The sequence below is a fragment of the Callorhinchus milii genome, unplaced genomic scaffold (assembly GCF_018977255.1).
Source record: "Callorhinchus milii isolate IMCB2004 unplaced genomic scaffold, IMCB_Cmil_1.0 Scaffold25, whole genome shotgun sequence".
In the NCBI taxonomy this organism is placed as follows: domain Eukaryota; kingdom Metazoa; phylum Chordata; class Chondrichthyes; order Chimaeriformes; family Callorhinchidae; genus Callorhinchus; species Callorhinchus milii.
Window position 1 is genome coordinate 8,314,580 of NW_024704766.1, and position 14,195 is coordinate 8,328,774.

Consider the following 14,195-nt stretch of genomic DNA (forward strand, 5'->3'; position numbering starts at 1 on the left):
TTTGGCTGCTGTTGGATCCCTATTAGAGAAAGGTCTGTGGACCACATAACCAATATATTGTATTTCCCTTCCCCTCCCCCCTCCCCCCTCCCCTTCTCTTCCCCTCTTCCTCCCTCCCCTTTCCCCCTCCTTCCCCCTCCCCTTCTCTTCCCCCCTCCCTCCTCCATGCTAATGGAGGACATTCACCAGGGAGAGAGGGTGTGGAAGTTGGAAATGGTCTCGGACGGATAAAATCCACACCGAGCCGTTTGCGGCCCGCGGGCCGCCAGTCGGACCACCACTGTGTTGGATAATTATTCGAAAACCAGATTTAGAAAGTGAGAAAACCCAACGCTGCGATGCGTTCAATGGCCGCCGAGTGGCGCTGTGGCGGGAGGGCGGCGGGTGGCGCTGTGGCGGGAGGGCGGCGGGTGGCGCTGTGGCGGGAGGGCGGCGGGTGGCGCTGTGGCGGGAGGGCGGCGGGGGATTGGAATCGGCATTGGAGCCGCTTGGACCGGGATGGTCTCGAGGAGAATCGGCTCCGGCCTCCAGGGTAACAGATAACAAAGGCCGCTCAGGGTGTGCGCGCGCGCCAGGGGGGGGTTGGGGGGGTGTCGGGGTGAGGGGGGGGTTGGGGGGGGTGAGGGGGGGTGTCGGGGTGAGGGGGGGGTTGGGGGGGGGTGAGGGGGGGGTGTCGGGGGTGAGGGGGGGGGTTGGGGAGGGTGTCGGGGTGAGGGGGGGTTGGAGGGGGTGTCGGGGTGAGGGGGGGTTGGAGGGGGTGTCGGGGTGAGGGGGGTTGGAGGGGGTGTCGGGGTGAGGGGGGGGTTGGGGGGGGGTGTCGGGGTGAGGGGGGGGGGTTGGGGGGGGGTGTCGGGGTGAGGGGGGGTTGGAGGGGGTGTCGGGGGGTTGGGGGGGTGTCGGGGTGAGGGGGGGTTGGAGGGGGTGTCGGGGTGAGGGGGGGGGTTGGGGGGGGTGTCGGGGTGAGGGGGGGGTTGGAGGGGGTGTCGGGGTGAGGGGGGGGTTGGGGGGTTATATTACAATACGCCACTGAGGAAGCAAATGGAAAGGCTGAGAGATTGATATTAATTGGTTGTTGATAGAGTTGGTACTTCCAGATGTGCTGCTGCTGATAGCTGTGTTGGGAGGAGGTTTGTAGACACTCAGTGTGAGATCCATCATCACACCTGTGGTTCAGTTACAGCTCATGGAAGTGTTGGATTTCAGGCTGTGCTGTGACCCAGGTGGGTGCGGAGCTACTGACGCTGCAGAAGAAGTTAAATCTTACTGATAATTAGAGTTAACTGCAGCATGACGTAGTGATAAGAGATTGTGAGCTGGGCTGAAGACATTATTGGGACTGGTTTGTCTCAGGGTTAAGCAAGATTAACCCTCTGCCGCTCCCCCCTCCTTACACTCCTTTGGCCCCCATTTCTCCCTCCTCCCTTTCAATCACAATCACCTGGATGAAATTCACCATTTGCTGCCTCAAGCCCCTCCCTACCCAGTTGCTGGTCGCTCAATTCCCCCTCCTCTCCCCGCTGCTTGCCGACACGTCAACCAGTCTTTCTCCTCAGGCTCTGTTCCACTCCCTCTGAAAGCTGCTGCTATCACCCTCCTCAAAAAAAAATACCCTCGATCCCTCTAATCTCTCACATTACCATCTCATTTCCAATCTCCCCTTACTTGCCAGAGTCCTGGAACACATTGTTGCAGGTCAACTTCGGTCACACCTCCGCTCCACGATCCCCTCCTCTGGTATTTGCCCCGCCCGCAACACAGAGACAGCACTTGTCAAAGTCCCAAACGACATCCTCTCCATCTGTAACCAGGGCTCCCTCTACCTCCTCGTCCTCCTGGATCTCTCTGCCGCGTTCGACACAGTTGATCAGGCCATCCTTCTCCATCGACTCTCCTCCCTCATCCACCTGAGAAGGACCCCACTCGCATAGTTTGAGTTCTACTTAACCAACTGCCTCCATTTCATCTCGGCAAATGGTTTCTCCTCCCGCCACTGCCCAGTCACCTGCGCAGTACTCCAGGGCTCCATTCTTGGCCCCTTCTTTTCCTCATCTATATGCTCCCTCTGGGCGATGTCAACCGGACTTTGGGTAAACTTCTACATGTTTGCAGATGACACATAAATCTACTTTGCCTCCTCCAGTACTACTCCAGGTCCCCCCAGTGTTCTATCAGCTTTTCTGGCAGACATCAGGGCCTGGATGAATGCAAACTTCACTGCAGCTGAATGTCAACAAGACGGAAGCCGTACTCCTTGGCTCCCGTCAATGTCTTCACTCCTGTGGATCTAAGCTCCTCAACTCCCTGGGCTCTCCCTCAGACTCACCAAACCAGTGCGGAATCTAGGCATCCGGTCCGACCCCCAGCTGTCCTTCCTCCCCCACGTCCGGTCCCTGACTAGGACCTCCTTCTTCCACCTCTGCCACATTACCCACTTCCGACTGTACCTTACCCTAAATGCAGCCGAAACCCTCGTGCATGCATTTGTCACCTCCCCCTTGGAATACTCCAACGCACTCCTCGCCGGTCTCCTCAGCTCCACCATTCACAAGATCAGCTCATTTCAGACTCTGCCGCCCACATACTGACCCCAACCAAACTCCGTCCCCACATCTCCCCAGCTCTGGCCCAGGCTCCACTGGCCATCACCCAACGGATCGACTTCAAGATCCTCTCACTCTCGTGTTCAAATCCCTTCACTCCCTGGCACCTCCCTCCCTCTCCGACCTCCTCACTCCCCAATCCACCACCCGGCACCTCCGCTCAACTGGCGCCTCCTGCTCGTCCCTCGCACCCTCCACCCCACCATCGGAGGTGGTACACTCAGCCACTACACCTCGAAACTCTGGAACATTCTCCCTCAAGTCCCGCCTCCTACCCCACCCCTGGGAGGGTGGGTTAGGAGGCGGGACTTGAGGGAGAATGTTCCAGTCAGGTTCCACCACTGTTAAGGGTTCTGACACGCTATCCTGCGTGGGGCGCACTATATAAGTGCAAGTTGTTGTTGTAATAAAGGTACCAATGCAGTGAATAAGACAACTGTAATCATGCCCGTGGGTGAGTGTGTCACTCTCATTGTGTGTTTATCCTTTGTCTCAATTTGTCTCTGGGTCTAGTTCTCTCGCGCTGACATTTATTCTCTGACATTATTTTTACCCTCCTGGGAATCCCGTTCTCAATTTTTTTTTAGGTCTCAGGAAGTCACCATTTACATGCAAGCCTTCTCTGAGAAGATCTTTATTTCCTCATTCTCTCAGTCTGTTCCTTAGTCGTTGATTGCTCCCAACCCCAAGAAGGAAAATCATTTGTTAATGTTAATAAAATATTTCTCATGTAGGTAACGAATGTGAGTGTGTTACAGTATCATGCTGTGAGGAGGCTACTTTAGATGGGTAAGTCCAGGCTCTATGGAGACTAACCCAGGACTAGAAACAAGGAGCTGCTCCTTGTGAACCCAGGAGTCTGAACCAGTCTTTGCCTGATGTTGCTATCTTTCCACCAGAACTGGTTACCTGCTGTAATCTAAGTTGGGAGGTTCAGGTGACTGCTGCAAACACGAGCTTTGCTCTTAGTTTACAACATCTAAATCTCTTGAGTAGATTACTTATTTATAATCATTGTTCTAAATATAACCAGATATACATGCATGTGATCCCTACACGTATGCAATGGCTGAATGAGCCATTCCAAATTGTTTTTCTGAATGCGGATTGACACAATGTCATCTCACACTAATGCTGGGTGACAGGAGTGGGAGTGGCTGGGTCCTGGGACAGTCTGACCACAGATTCGGAGCAACTTCTACCTCTGCACCAGAGAGTGGAACGGTTCTTCTCGCTGTGAGGCTACCTGTGTTTGTGGAGAGTTTGTTTATCATTTACTGTTGCTGGTGAGAATCTCTCTTTCCTCAAACCTTTAGTTCTTGTGGACTGAACCCTGGCCGGGCATTTCCATGGCAGTGGAGCTCTCTAACCAACACCAGGTGTGTGGCTGGGCTGGCACACCGTCAGGGCTGGGATTAGCAAATTATTTGACAGTGACCTTTCCCACTGGTGTCCAATCAATTGTTAGACTTAATGTTAACATTAGGATTAAATGGACTCGGATTGAGGCAAAGATTGTTATTGTGTCACAGGGAGCAAAAGTAATTTGGAATGAATTGCCACAAGCATGGATGAGAAACTGATGAGGGAATCAAAAGTGAGATGGGTAAATACATGAGAAATAGAAATATTAACCTTAACAATTCTTGCATTTGATATATAGAATGCCTTGTCACATCGTTCAGACATCTCAAAGCGCTTCATACGGTTTACTGTAAAGTGTAGTGATTGCGTAAAGTGTAGTGATTGTGAGGATCCTATTCAATGTTCCTTGTTTTGCAGTGAGATGGTGGCCACGCTGCTTCAGGTATCCTGCAGCCTGATTGTCTGGTGCTTGCTGTACGTGACCCTGTGCAGGTGGCAGCGCAGCCGGGGCTGGGAGTGGAGCTGTCGTCAAGTGACCCTCATACACGGGATCCTCAGTGTCGTTCTGACCGCTTATGTGGGGTTCATCGATGGCCCTTGGCCATTCAGCCACCCAGGTGCGACTGTGATAAGCTGCTGCTGATAGCAGAGGGAATGAATAAGTTTAGCTAGAAAGCTAACTGATAAATCATTCAGTTGGCAGACAAGAGACTATTAGATCCTCGGCTAGGGCCTGTGGATTGGCAGCAAACATTGCTGTTGATGCACAAACCAACCACCAGCTGTGAGACGATGGCTCTGTATGAAGGAGGCTCTCTTTGGTGGATTGTGGACCATGATGTCCTGCTGCATAGCTGTGCCGGGGCGTGTGTCAAGCTGTCACTCCCCCTGACACTCTGGTTCCTTTCATAATCTTGGGTCCCAATTCCAGCCAATATTGTACAAATATTGTCAGACTGAAAGCCACCCACAGGATCCTGCGCTGGTGCCTGGGGACTTCTTTGTGTACCTGGTGACCCAGGGTGACACTTGGTTCCTGGCCTATAATAAGCAGTTGTGGAGGTTGTGACAGGGACATGGCAGTAAATCCACATGTGTTTTACTTTCAGGTTCTCCAAACACTGTGAACCAGAGCCGGGTGCTATGCCTCTCACTGGGCTATTTCATGTTTGACATGTGTTGGTGTATCTACTTCCAGACAGAAGGCCTGGTGATGCTGGCACATCACAGCCTCAGTATTCTGGGCATCATCATGGTGTTGACACTCGGACAGTCAGCCACTGAAGTCAATGCAGTCATCTTTGGCAGTGAGATCACAAACCCCCTGTTGCAACTCCGCTGGTTCCTGAGGGAATCTGGCCGTTATCACTCGATGCTGGGGAATGCTGTGGACTTGCTGTTTGTGTTGTTATTTGCCGCTGTGCGGATTGGAGTTGGAGGCTGGTTACTGTACTGCGAGATAAGCTCCCCAAAGCCTGTCCCTGTTGTGAAGGCGGGAGGCGTCGCCATGTACTTGGTGTCGTGGGTTTTCATGGTGAACATCGGGAGGTTTGCCTGGAGGAAAAGCAGCCACAAGTACAGGATGTGGACAGAGAGGAGCAGAGAATACCAGTACCTAGACACCAATGGGCATATGAAGAAGACAGACTGACTTGTGCATGTGTATCTTTGCTTGTGGCAGGATGTGCTCATTAAACATGCAAAAAATATTTGAAGCAGTGTTGCAGGAAATTCTTCCTGGTTTGGTCTTGCACGTTTCCTTAGCTCAGGTCCATCTGTTTATATTCCTGAACAAAACTCCCCATTTCCAGGCCTTCTATTCCCTGTTGAAGACAGGAACTCTTCTCACTCAGCCCCTGTTAACCCTGTAAGCCAGAACTCTTAACAAGCCAGGGTGGTCCTAGCTGGACAAGCAGCTATAAGCTTTCTAGACTGTGCGCTCAATGGCAAGCTATGTGGTTTTACCTGGTTTAACTCCAACAGTTGCCCCAACAGATACTCTGGGATTCCTAAACCTTGACTCTCACCAAACTGTATCTAATAGTTTCCAGGTAAGCAGGTTGTGTCTCCAGGTAGTGAGTACATGTTCCATTCCAGACATGGGGACATTTCTATGTGTAGGTGGAACTCTCAGTCTGGTTCATTAATAGTAATCCTTGCATTTAATACAGTGCCTTTCATGTCAGAGTGATATTTCAGAGCACTTCACAGGATTTTCAGGGAAGTGTAGTAATTGTATATTTTGTACCAACTGAGGCAGGTTGATGCCAGGATACCCTCGAGCATTGTGCTAGGTTTCTGTATGTGTCAGGCAGCTGGCTGGACCAAAAACAAATTGACTGTTCATGTTTTTCCTCGTTGGCCAACTGAAGCCCTTCCACCCTGCCATGGTGACCGGCCGCTCTTCAGTTTCTCGCCCAAGTGGCCATTGTTTGAGCCGTGACAACGATAGACATTGTCGCCGACTCCAGTCCTGCTACATTTTCACTGACCATTATGCCTTTTCTCATGAACCTTCTCTTCATAATCCCCATGGGATCAGGAATAGACTTTGTTTGCTTTTAGAAAAAAATGTTTGCAATGATAACGTTTTTCAGGCAGAATGTTCCATTAACAATCTATCAATAAAAATTAACAGAAAATGTTCCATTAATAACACAGGTTGAATTTGCTGCTGTAAAGCAGGGACCCAGATTATGATCAGGATTTCCTCGGGACCATTGCAATCTCTAGAAATGTGTCACATTTGCTGCTGTGACCATCTCACAGAACTTGACGCCAGACTCTCCAATAACAATAATGCTGCCGACTCCCCTTGAGCTGTGAGGAGCAAAACCAGGACTGGTTTACCGAGGCCACAGCACAGGAGAGAACAGTTGTGAAGGGCATATTTGGGAGACAGCAGGAAGTAATTATTTTACAGAGAGAAAGTTTAAATAGGTTCCCAGAAAGGTGATTGTGGTCAAAACAATGAGATTTATATGAAACAACTTCAGCATCTGGCCTGACCCTTGATTCAGAGACCATTTCCCAGTCGCTGGAGTTGGTGAGAGTGACCCGCGCTCAAGCATCAAAAATCAAATCAATTTGTTCTTCAGAAAATACATCGGGTTTGTCATCGTAAACATACTCAGTGTCTGTGTAACATGAAAGTTCTGGTCACTGGAAGGGGGTGCAGGACAGTAATGCTGCCCATGGTGACGCACAGGACCAGAGCATCTCACAGAGGAACCTTTAGAGGTGAATTCTATTCTAAATACATTGAGAAAGTAAAGCCAGATATCCCAGGGCAGAGGGGCAAGTTTAGGACAGACATTGGGAGGATCATTGATGTCAGGAACAGGATATCAGGAAGAATGGATTGAGGGCAGGACTCTTTAATGGGAAAGATAAGGGGAATATTCTGGAAGCGTTAGATCACATGGGCCGAAGGGCCTTTTTCATCCAAATGGCACGTGTAATTTACTGGTGAAGCGTTACTGTCTCCCATTGCCTCAGCAACAACATCAAAACAACTTGCATTTATAGAACGGCCCTCACACAGGGCAGCCCCTCACCTCAGCACCTCACACAGGGCCCCTCACACACGGGTCGGTGCCCTAGATTGGCCGAATGTAACACTGATTACAGTGTATCTTTGCTGTGAAACAGTGCGAGTCCTGCTCGCCCGCCATCGCTGCCATGGCAACATCTCCTCAAGGTCAGCAAAGCATGTGGTCTCTGGCTAACCCGCCGGGGTACTTCAGTTTGTATTTGTTGGATGTATAATTTACAATCAGAGGTGAATCAGCAGGTCCCTGACACTGCATATACAACAGGCTTCCTTCCCACAATGGCATCAAACTATAATCCGGTGTTGGGAGTCTGACCAGCCAAGGGGTGAGAGAGGGGGAGGTGACCAGAAGCACGATCAAAAAGGAAAGTGTTTTAGGTGGGGTTTGAAGGTGGGGAGGGAGGGGGCAAGGCGGAGGGACTGGGGGAGAGAGTTCCAGCGCTTTAGGGCGTAGTGGCTGAAAGCACAGCCACCAATGGTGGTACTGAGGGGGCGAGGGACGAACGGGGACAGAGCCAGCCCAGTGGAGGCAGTGGGTGGTAGAGTGGGGGTAAGCAGTTCCGATAGGTAGGAACGTCTGAGGATATGAAAGGATTTGAAAATGTGAAAGGATCTTGAAGTCGATCCGCTTGGTAATTGGGAACCAGTGCAGCTTGGCAAGGACCGGGGTGATGAGGGTCCAGAGTTTTGTGCAGGTTAGTATCTGGGCGGCGGAGTTCTGAAAATTGTATTCTTTGTGTTAGTAGAACTAGGGAGACCAGCGAGGTGGGCATTTGAAAAGTCCAGCCAGGAAGTGACAAAGGCGTGGATGAGGATTTCGGCTGCTGTGGGTGTGAGGTATGGAAGGAGGTGTGCAATGTGGCGGAGGTGGAAAAAGTGTTCCTGGTCAGGGAACGGCTGTGGGGGAGAAAGAAAAGCTGTGTGATTGAACCTGACGCCGAGATTGTGCACGGGTTCAGTGAGTCTGAGGGAGAGCCTTGGGGATGTTGAGTTCGGACCCACAGGAAAGAAGATGTTGACGAAAGCCAAAGAGTATGGCTTCCTTCTTGCTGACATTCAGCTGCAGGAAATTTGCACTCATCCAGGCCTTGACGTCCGTCAAACAAGCTGATAGGACATCAGCAGACTGGGAGTCGCAGCTGAGGAGGAGAAGTAGATTTGGGTGCTATCTGCACACATATGGTGGTTGACCCCATGTCTGCAGATGATATCGCCGAGACGGAGCATGTAAATGATGAAAAGAAGGGGGCTAAGGATGGAGCTTGAGGTACCCAGCAGGTCACCGGGTGGGGGCGGGAGGAGAAACCTTTTCCCGAGATATATTGTTGGCAGTTAGTCAAGTAGGACTCAAACCATATGAGTGTGGTCCCACTGAGGTGGATGAGGGAGTATAGACAGTGGAGGAGGATGGTGTGGTCGACTGTCAAACGCGGTGGAGAGATAGAGGAGAACGAGGATACAGAGAGAGCCCTGTTCACAGAGAGAGAGGTCATCAGCGAAAATTGGACTGGAGTGGTTCAAGTAGGGAGTGGAAGGAGAGGTATGAGCAAAGTTGATTTACAACCACGCGTTCCAAAACTTTGGCCCAGAAAGGCAGGTTTGAAATGAGTCTGAACTTCGTGAGGTTCGCAGGATCGAGGGTAGGTTTATTTTATTTAATCTGGGTCCCTTACCCAGTTGCTTACCATGTCCTCTCCCGCACTAAACTCCATGACCCCATCTCCCCCAATCTCGCCCGACTCCACTGGCTCCCTATTCTTCAGAGGATCCAGTTCAAGATTCTGGTCCTCACATACAAAGCCCTCCAGGGCCTTGCCCCACCCTACCTCTGTGACCTCCTAACCCCGCCGGCTCTGACCCAACCCCCCATCATTGGCGGGAGAGCCTTCAGCCACTCTGCCCCCAACCTCTGGAATTCCATTCCCCAGTCACTCCACCTCGCCACCTCCTTAGCCTCCTTCATGTCCCGCCTCAAGACCCTCCTCTTCGACCATGCCATTGGCTTCCCCCCCTTCCCCGCCCCTCCCTTACCTCCCCAACCCCAGCTCGGGTCTGAAATACTGTACTCTGTCCAGTGCCTTGGGACGTCCTCACGATGTGAAAGGCGCTATACAAATGTAATCTTGTTGTTGTTGCTGTTGCTCTGGTGGAAGAACACAAGGGAATAACACCCTAATCTGAACGAATTTCAGTCAGTCAGTTACTATAAATATTTTTCTGACTCATTCAATATCTGATTCATTTCAGGTCTGTATCTTGGTGAAAAACCCAGTCTTTGGTGTTGTCAGCCTTTCCCACACGTATTGTCTCCAGAGCTCCGTAGTTCATATAAACCAGAGCTGGTGATGGGACTTTGCTCCTCACATCTGCCTCTCTGGTAACCAGTATCACCAGGCACTGCCAAAATCATTCTGAAACTTACATAATTGCTTAACTGGCACAATTTGCACCAAGCTGCCCAGAGCTGTGAACCAGCTCCTGTTTGCGGTGCCTTTACTTTATTATGCAGAGGATTTGGTGCTGGTATTACTCCAGTTTACCTGCCTTTCCCATATGTATTGTCCCAGAGGCTCCTCCAGTTTCCTCCATCCACAGATTCTGGTCCTCACACTCCTTCTCCTGAGCACATCTGTCTCTCCCCTCCCTGTTACCAGCCATGGTGTAAATCCATGGGCACAGAGGAAATTACAGCTTCCTAAATTAGATAATTAACATTCCTCAAAAGGGAATGATTAATTCCCTAAATAATAAATCCTTTTCATTGGTTAATTACATAATTTAAGGCAACTGCAATTGCCACCATACATGTAGTCAATATAACGCACAATACTGCTGCACATGGTGTACACCCAGATTTCACACTAATTCATTAAACTATTGTTGGTAACTGTGGCGCAGGGGAAATGCAACAGTTTGTCCCATACAGAGTGAAATATGACTGTAATTTTTGTTTGTTTGTTATAGTTATGGTTTGCAGTTATAGTTTGTTATCAATCAGTTGTAACCTGTATTTGCTTTACAGGGCGATCATTCCTGTGAGGATCCCCAATAATTATGAGAATATTAACTCTGATTCCGGCACAATTATTACAAAAAATCTGTGCATAGACAGAATCATTGTTTGACGTTTCCTTATTCCCCGCCTCTGTTTGCTGAGCAGTCAGTGGGAACCTGGTTGTTAGTCGATTGGGGGATCGCTTTTCTGGGGGTAATAATTGCTTCAAAGAACATATAATAATTTGGTCACTCAATCCATGACAGTTTGTGGGACAGACGCTGTGTACAATTAATTGACTGCCGCCTTTTGCCCACAAATTTACACGTTAGTGTATCCTGTGAAGCGCTTTCAGATGTCTCGAAGATGTAATAAGGCGTTGTATCAAATGCAAGGATTATTATTATTGTAAGTGTAGTGTGTTGCGCAGGCTGCAGTGTAGTGTAGTGTAGTGACTGTGTGTTGGGCAGGCTGCAGTGTAGTGTAGTGTAGTGACTGTGTGTTGGGCAGGCTGCAGTGTAGTGTAGTGTAGTGACTGTGTGTTGGGCAGGCTGCAGTGTAGTGTAGTGTAGTGACTGTGTGTTGGGCAGGCTGCAGTGTAGTGTAGTGTAGTGACTGTGTGTTGGGCAGGCTGCAGTGTAGTGTAGTGTAGTGACTGTGTGTTGGGCAGGCTGCAGTGTAGTGTAGTGTAGTGACTGTGTGTTGGGCAGGCTGCAGTGTAGTGTAGTGACTGTGTGTTGGGCAGGCTGCAGTGTAGTGTAGTGTAGTGACTGTGTGTTGGGCAGGCTGCAGTGTAGTGTAGTGACTGTGTGTTGGGCAGGCTGCAGTGTCGTGTAGTGACTGTGTGTTGGGCAGGCTGCAGTGTCGTGTAGTGACTGTGTGTTGGGCAGGCTGCAGTGTCGTGTAGTGACTGTGTGTTGGGCAGGCTGCAGTGTAGTGTAGTGACTGTGTGTTGGGCAGGCTGTAGTGTAGTGACTGTGTGTTGGGCAGGCTGCAGTGTAGTGTAGTGACTGTGTGTTTTGCAGGCTGCAGTGTAGTGTAGTGACTGTGTGTTGGGCAGGCTGCAGTGTCGTGTAGTGACTGTGTGTTGGGCAGGCTGTAGTGTAGTGACTGTGTGTTGGGCAGGCTGTAGTGTAGTGACTGTGTGTTGGGCAGGCTGTAGTGTAGTGACTGTGTGTTGGGCAGGCTGTAGTGTAGTGACTGTGTGTTGGGCAGGCTGCAGTGTAGTGTAGTGACTGTGTGTTGGGCAGGCTGCAGTGTAGTGACTGTGTGTTGGGCAGGCTGCAGTGTAGTGACTGTGTGTTGGGCAGGCTGTAGTGTAGTGACTGTGTGTTGGGCAGGCTGCAGTGTAGTGACTGTGTGTTGGGCAGGCTGTAGTGTAGTGACTGTGTGTTGGGCAGGCTGCAGTGTAGTGTAGTGACTGTGTGTTGGGCAGGCTGCAGTGTAGTGTAGTGACTGTGTGTTGGGCAGGCTGTAGTGTAGTGACTGTGTGTTGGGCAGGCTGCAGTGTAGTGACTGTGTGTTGGGCAGGCTGTAGTGTAGTGACTGTGTGTTGGGCAGGCTGCAGTGTAGTGTAGTGACTGTGTGTGGGGCAGGCTGTAGTGTAGTGACTGTGTGTGGGGCAGCTGCAGTGTAGAGTTTGTGGGGAGGGGATTACTTTGCGCGGAGGGCGGGCGGGAGGGAGGGAGGGAGCGGCCGGGAGGCGCGGCGGGAGACAGTGTGAGTCGGGGTTGGCGGTGAGGCGGTGCGGCTGCGGCTGATTCCCGGTTTCCGTTTGTTTTTATTTTATTTTGTGATTATTTTCCCGGAGGCGATAGACCGCGAACCGCGGGACAGAGAGAGAGAGAGCGACACCGACGCCACTGCGGCCACTGAGGCCACTGAGGCCGGGACTCAGACCCCGACATGAAGCCCTCAGGCCTCGGCCGCTGAGTGAGGAGTGAGAGCGCTCACACCGAGACCCACACACACACCCACACACACACCCACACACCCACAGGGCGGGAAACCAGCCTGAAGCTGCCCAGGGAACGTGTGGCCATTCCCGCGGGAGCCATGGAGCCCAGAGACTGAGCCACAGACAGGGCCTGAAGCCCCGGACTGGGAGTCAGCCACAGCCCGCGAGGGAGCAGAGGGGGTCAGTGAGAGCGGGGGGGGGGCACAGAGCGGGGGGGGGGCACAGAGCGGGGGGGGGGACACAGAGCGGGGGGGGGCACACAGAGCGGGGGGGGGGACACAGAGCGGGGGGGACACACAGAGAGCGGGGGGGGGCACAGAGCGGGGGGGGCACACAGAGAGCGGGGGGGGGGCAGAGCGGGGGGGGGCACACAGAGCGGGGGGGGGCAGAGCGGGGGGGCACACACAGAGAGCGGGGGGGGGGGGGGGGCACAGAGCGGGGGGGCACACAGAGCGGGGGGGGGGGCACACAGAGCGGGGGGGGGCACACAGAGCGGGGGGGGGGCACAGAGCGGGGGGGGCACACAGAGCGGGGGGGGCACACAGAGCGGGGGGGGGCAAGAGCGGGGGGGGCACACAGAGCGGGGGGGACACAGAGCGGGGGGGGGCACAGAGCGGGGGGGGGGCAGAGCGGGGGGGGGGCGGGGGGGGGGGGGGGCAGAGCGGGGGGGGGGCAGAGCGGGGGGGGGGCACAGAGCGGGGGGGGGGGCACAGAGCGGGGGGGGGGGCAGAGCGGGGAGAGACAGTCGGAGTGAGAGGGCGAGTGTTACAGTGACCACATCCGAGGTCACTGGTCACTGTGGTCACATTTGCTGCAGTAACACATTACTTCATTACTTCATTGGAAACGACGCGACAACAGTGACACTGACGGCGGAGCCGCTGATTGCGGTGTTTGGGCTCTGGGGTTTGCCGTTCGCTGACGGTTTTCTCACCGTATTGGAGAGGATGGAACACGTGAATTCACTGAAAAATTGAGCTGAGAAAGGAGAGCCAAGTGGGGGGTAACCCGGACACAAACTGGACATTGGCAGCTTTCTGTGCGATCATATCCACAACCAATTGGTCATCAATCAATGTTCAATTGGGAAATGGGGAGAACATGAAAACTGGATCAGGTGCGTGAGGAACCCGTCAGAGAGGACCAAATGAGCATAACACCATCCGGGCTGAGCGAGAGGTAAGAGCAGCGACTCTCTCTCTCTCTCTCGGTGGTCTCCGGGGCAGAAGGTCGTGGGTTAAGCCACACAGTCTCCAGTGTGTGCCCGAGTAACGCTGCATTCAACCCCGGAGAGGGCCCATCGTTTGTCTGTGGTGTTAAACCGAGATCCTGTCTGTGTGATAAGGCCAACATTAAACATAGAACAAAGTTATTTGACAAGAAGGGAATTTCTCCCAGTGGTCCTGGCCAGTAATCGTTATCGTAGAATTATACAGCACAGAAGGAGGCCATTCGGCCCATCGTATCTGTGTCTCTTTGAAAAGAGCTTCCAAATCAATCCCACTCTCTCCCCATAGCCCTGCAAACTTGTCCTCCTCAAACAATTATCTAATACTTTGGTCATTCACTTCTTGTTTGTGGAACAATCTTGTCTGTGGAAATTGACGGCCATATACACTTAAAACAGTATTATTTACCTGTGAAGTGCTTTGAGACATTTAATCGCCAAGTGTATCAAATACAAAGATGATCATTCAGTGCATTGTGGTAAACTCTGTCGCTTAA

The 14,195-nt window shown here is 52.1% G+C and overlaps 2 protein-coding genes across 8 annotated transcripts in view; both read left to right on the top strand.

Annotated features, from left to right (window-relative positions):
* Positions 1-189: 189 nt before the first annotated feature.
* tlcd5b (TLC domain containing 5b) lies at positions 190-5,680 on the top strand. 6 transcript variants are annotated; one of them, XM_042343997.1, is made up of 4 exons: positions 190-317; positions 3,335-3,389; positions 4,383-4,582; positions 5,075-5,680. In XM_042343997.1, the coding sequence occupies exons 3-4, from the start codon at positions 4,387-4,389 to the stop codon at positions 5,614-5,616; spliced, it is 738 nt and encodes a 245-aa protein (XP_042199931.1). In that variant the 5' UTR covers positions 190-317; positions 3,335-3,389; positions 4,383-4,386; the 3' UTR covers positions 5,617-5,680. The 6 variants fall into 6 exon arrangements, with proteins under 6 accessions (XP_042199931.1, XP_042199933.1, XP_042199929.1 ...); XM_042343995.1 differs by lacking the exon at positions 190-317 and adding an exon at positions 438-532; XM_042343999.1 differs by lacking the exon at positions 3,335-3,389 and having other exon boundaries at positions 237-317.
* A 7,491-nt stretch (positions 5,681-13,171) lies between these two features.
* LOC103190752 (rho guanine nucleotide exchange factor 12) overlaps positions 13,172-14,195 on the top strand; it is a 34,494-nt gene continuing 33,470 nt past the window's right edge. For both annotated transcript variants that reach the window (XM_042343860.1, XM_042343861.1), the window contains exon 1: positions 13,172-13,649. In XM_042343860.1, the coding sequence (XP_042199794.1) occupies positions 13,618-13,649 (32 nt within the window). In that variant the 5' untranslated portion in view covers positions 13,172-13,617. The remainder of the gene's footprint in view (positions 13,650-14,195) is intronic.

What these genes read in the sequence shown, in the direction of transcription:
- tlcd5b (XM_042343994.1), top strand. Translation starts at nt 3,732, where the DNA reads ATGCTGGGTGACAGGAGTGGGAGTGGCTGGGTCCTGGGACAGTCTGAC. An exon ending in TTTATCATTTACTGTTGCTG is followed by an intron (nt 3,887 to 4,382) that starts GTGAGAATCTCT and finishes CTTGTTTTGCAG; the next exon opens with TGAGATGGTGGCCACGCTGC. An exon ending in TTGGCCATTCAGCCACCCAG is followed by an intron (nt 4,583 to 5,074) that starts GTGCGACTGTGA and finishes TTTTACTTTCAG; the next exon opens with GTTCTCCAAACACTGTGAAC.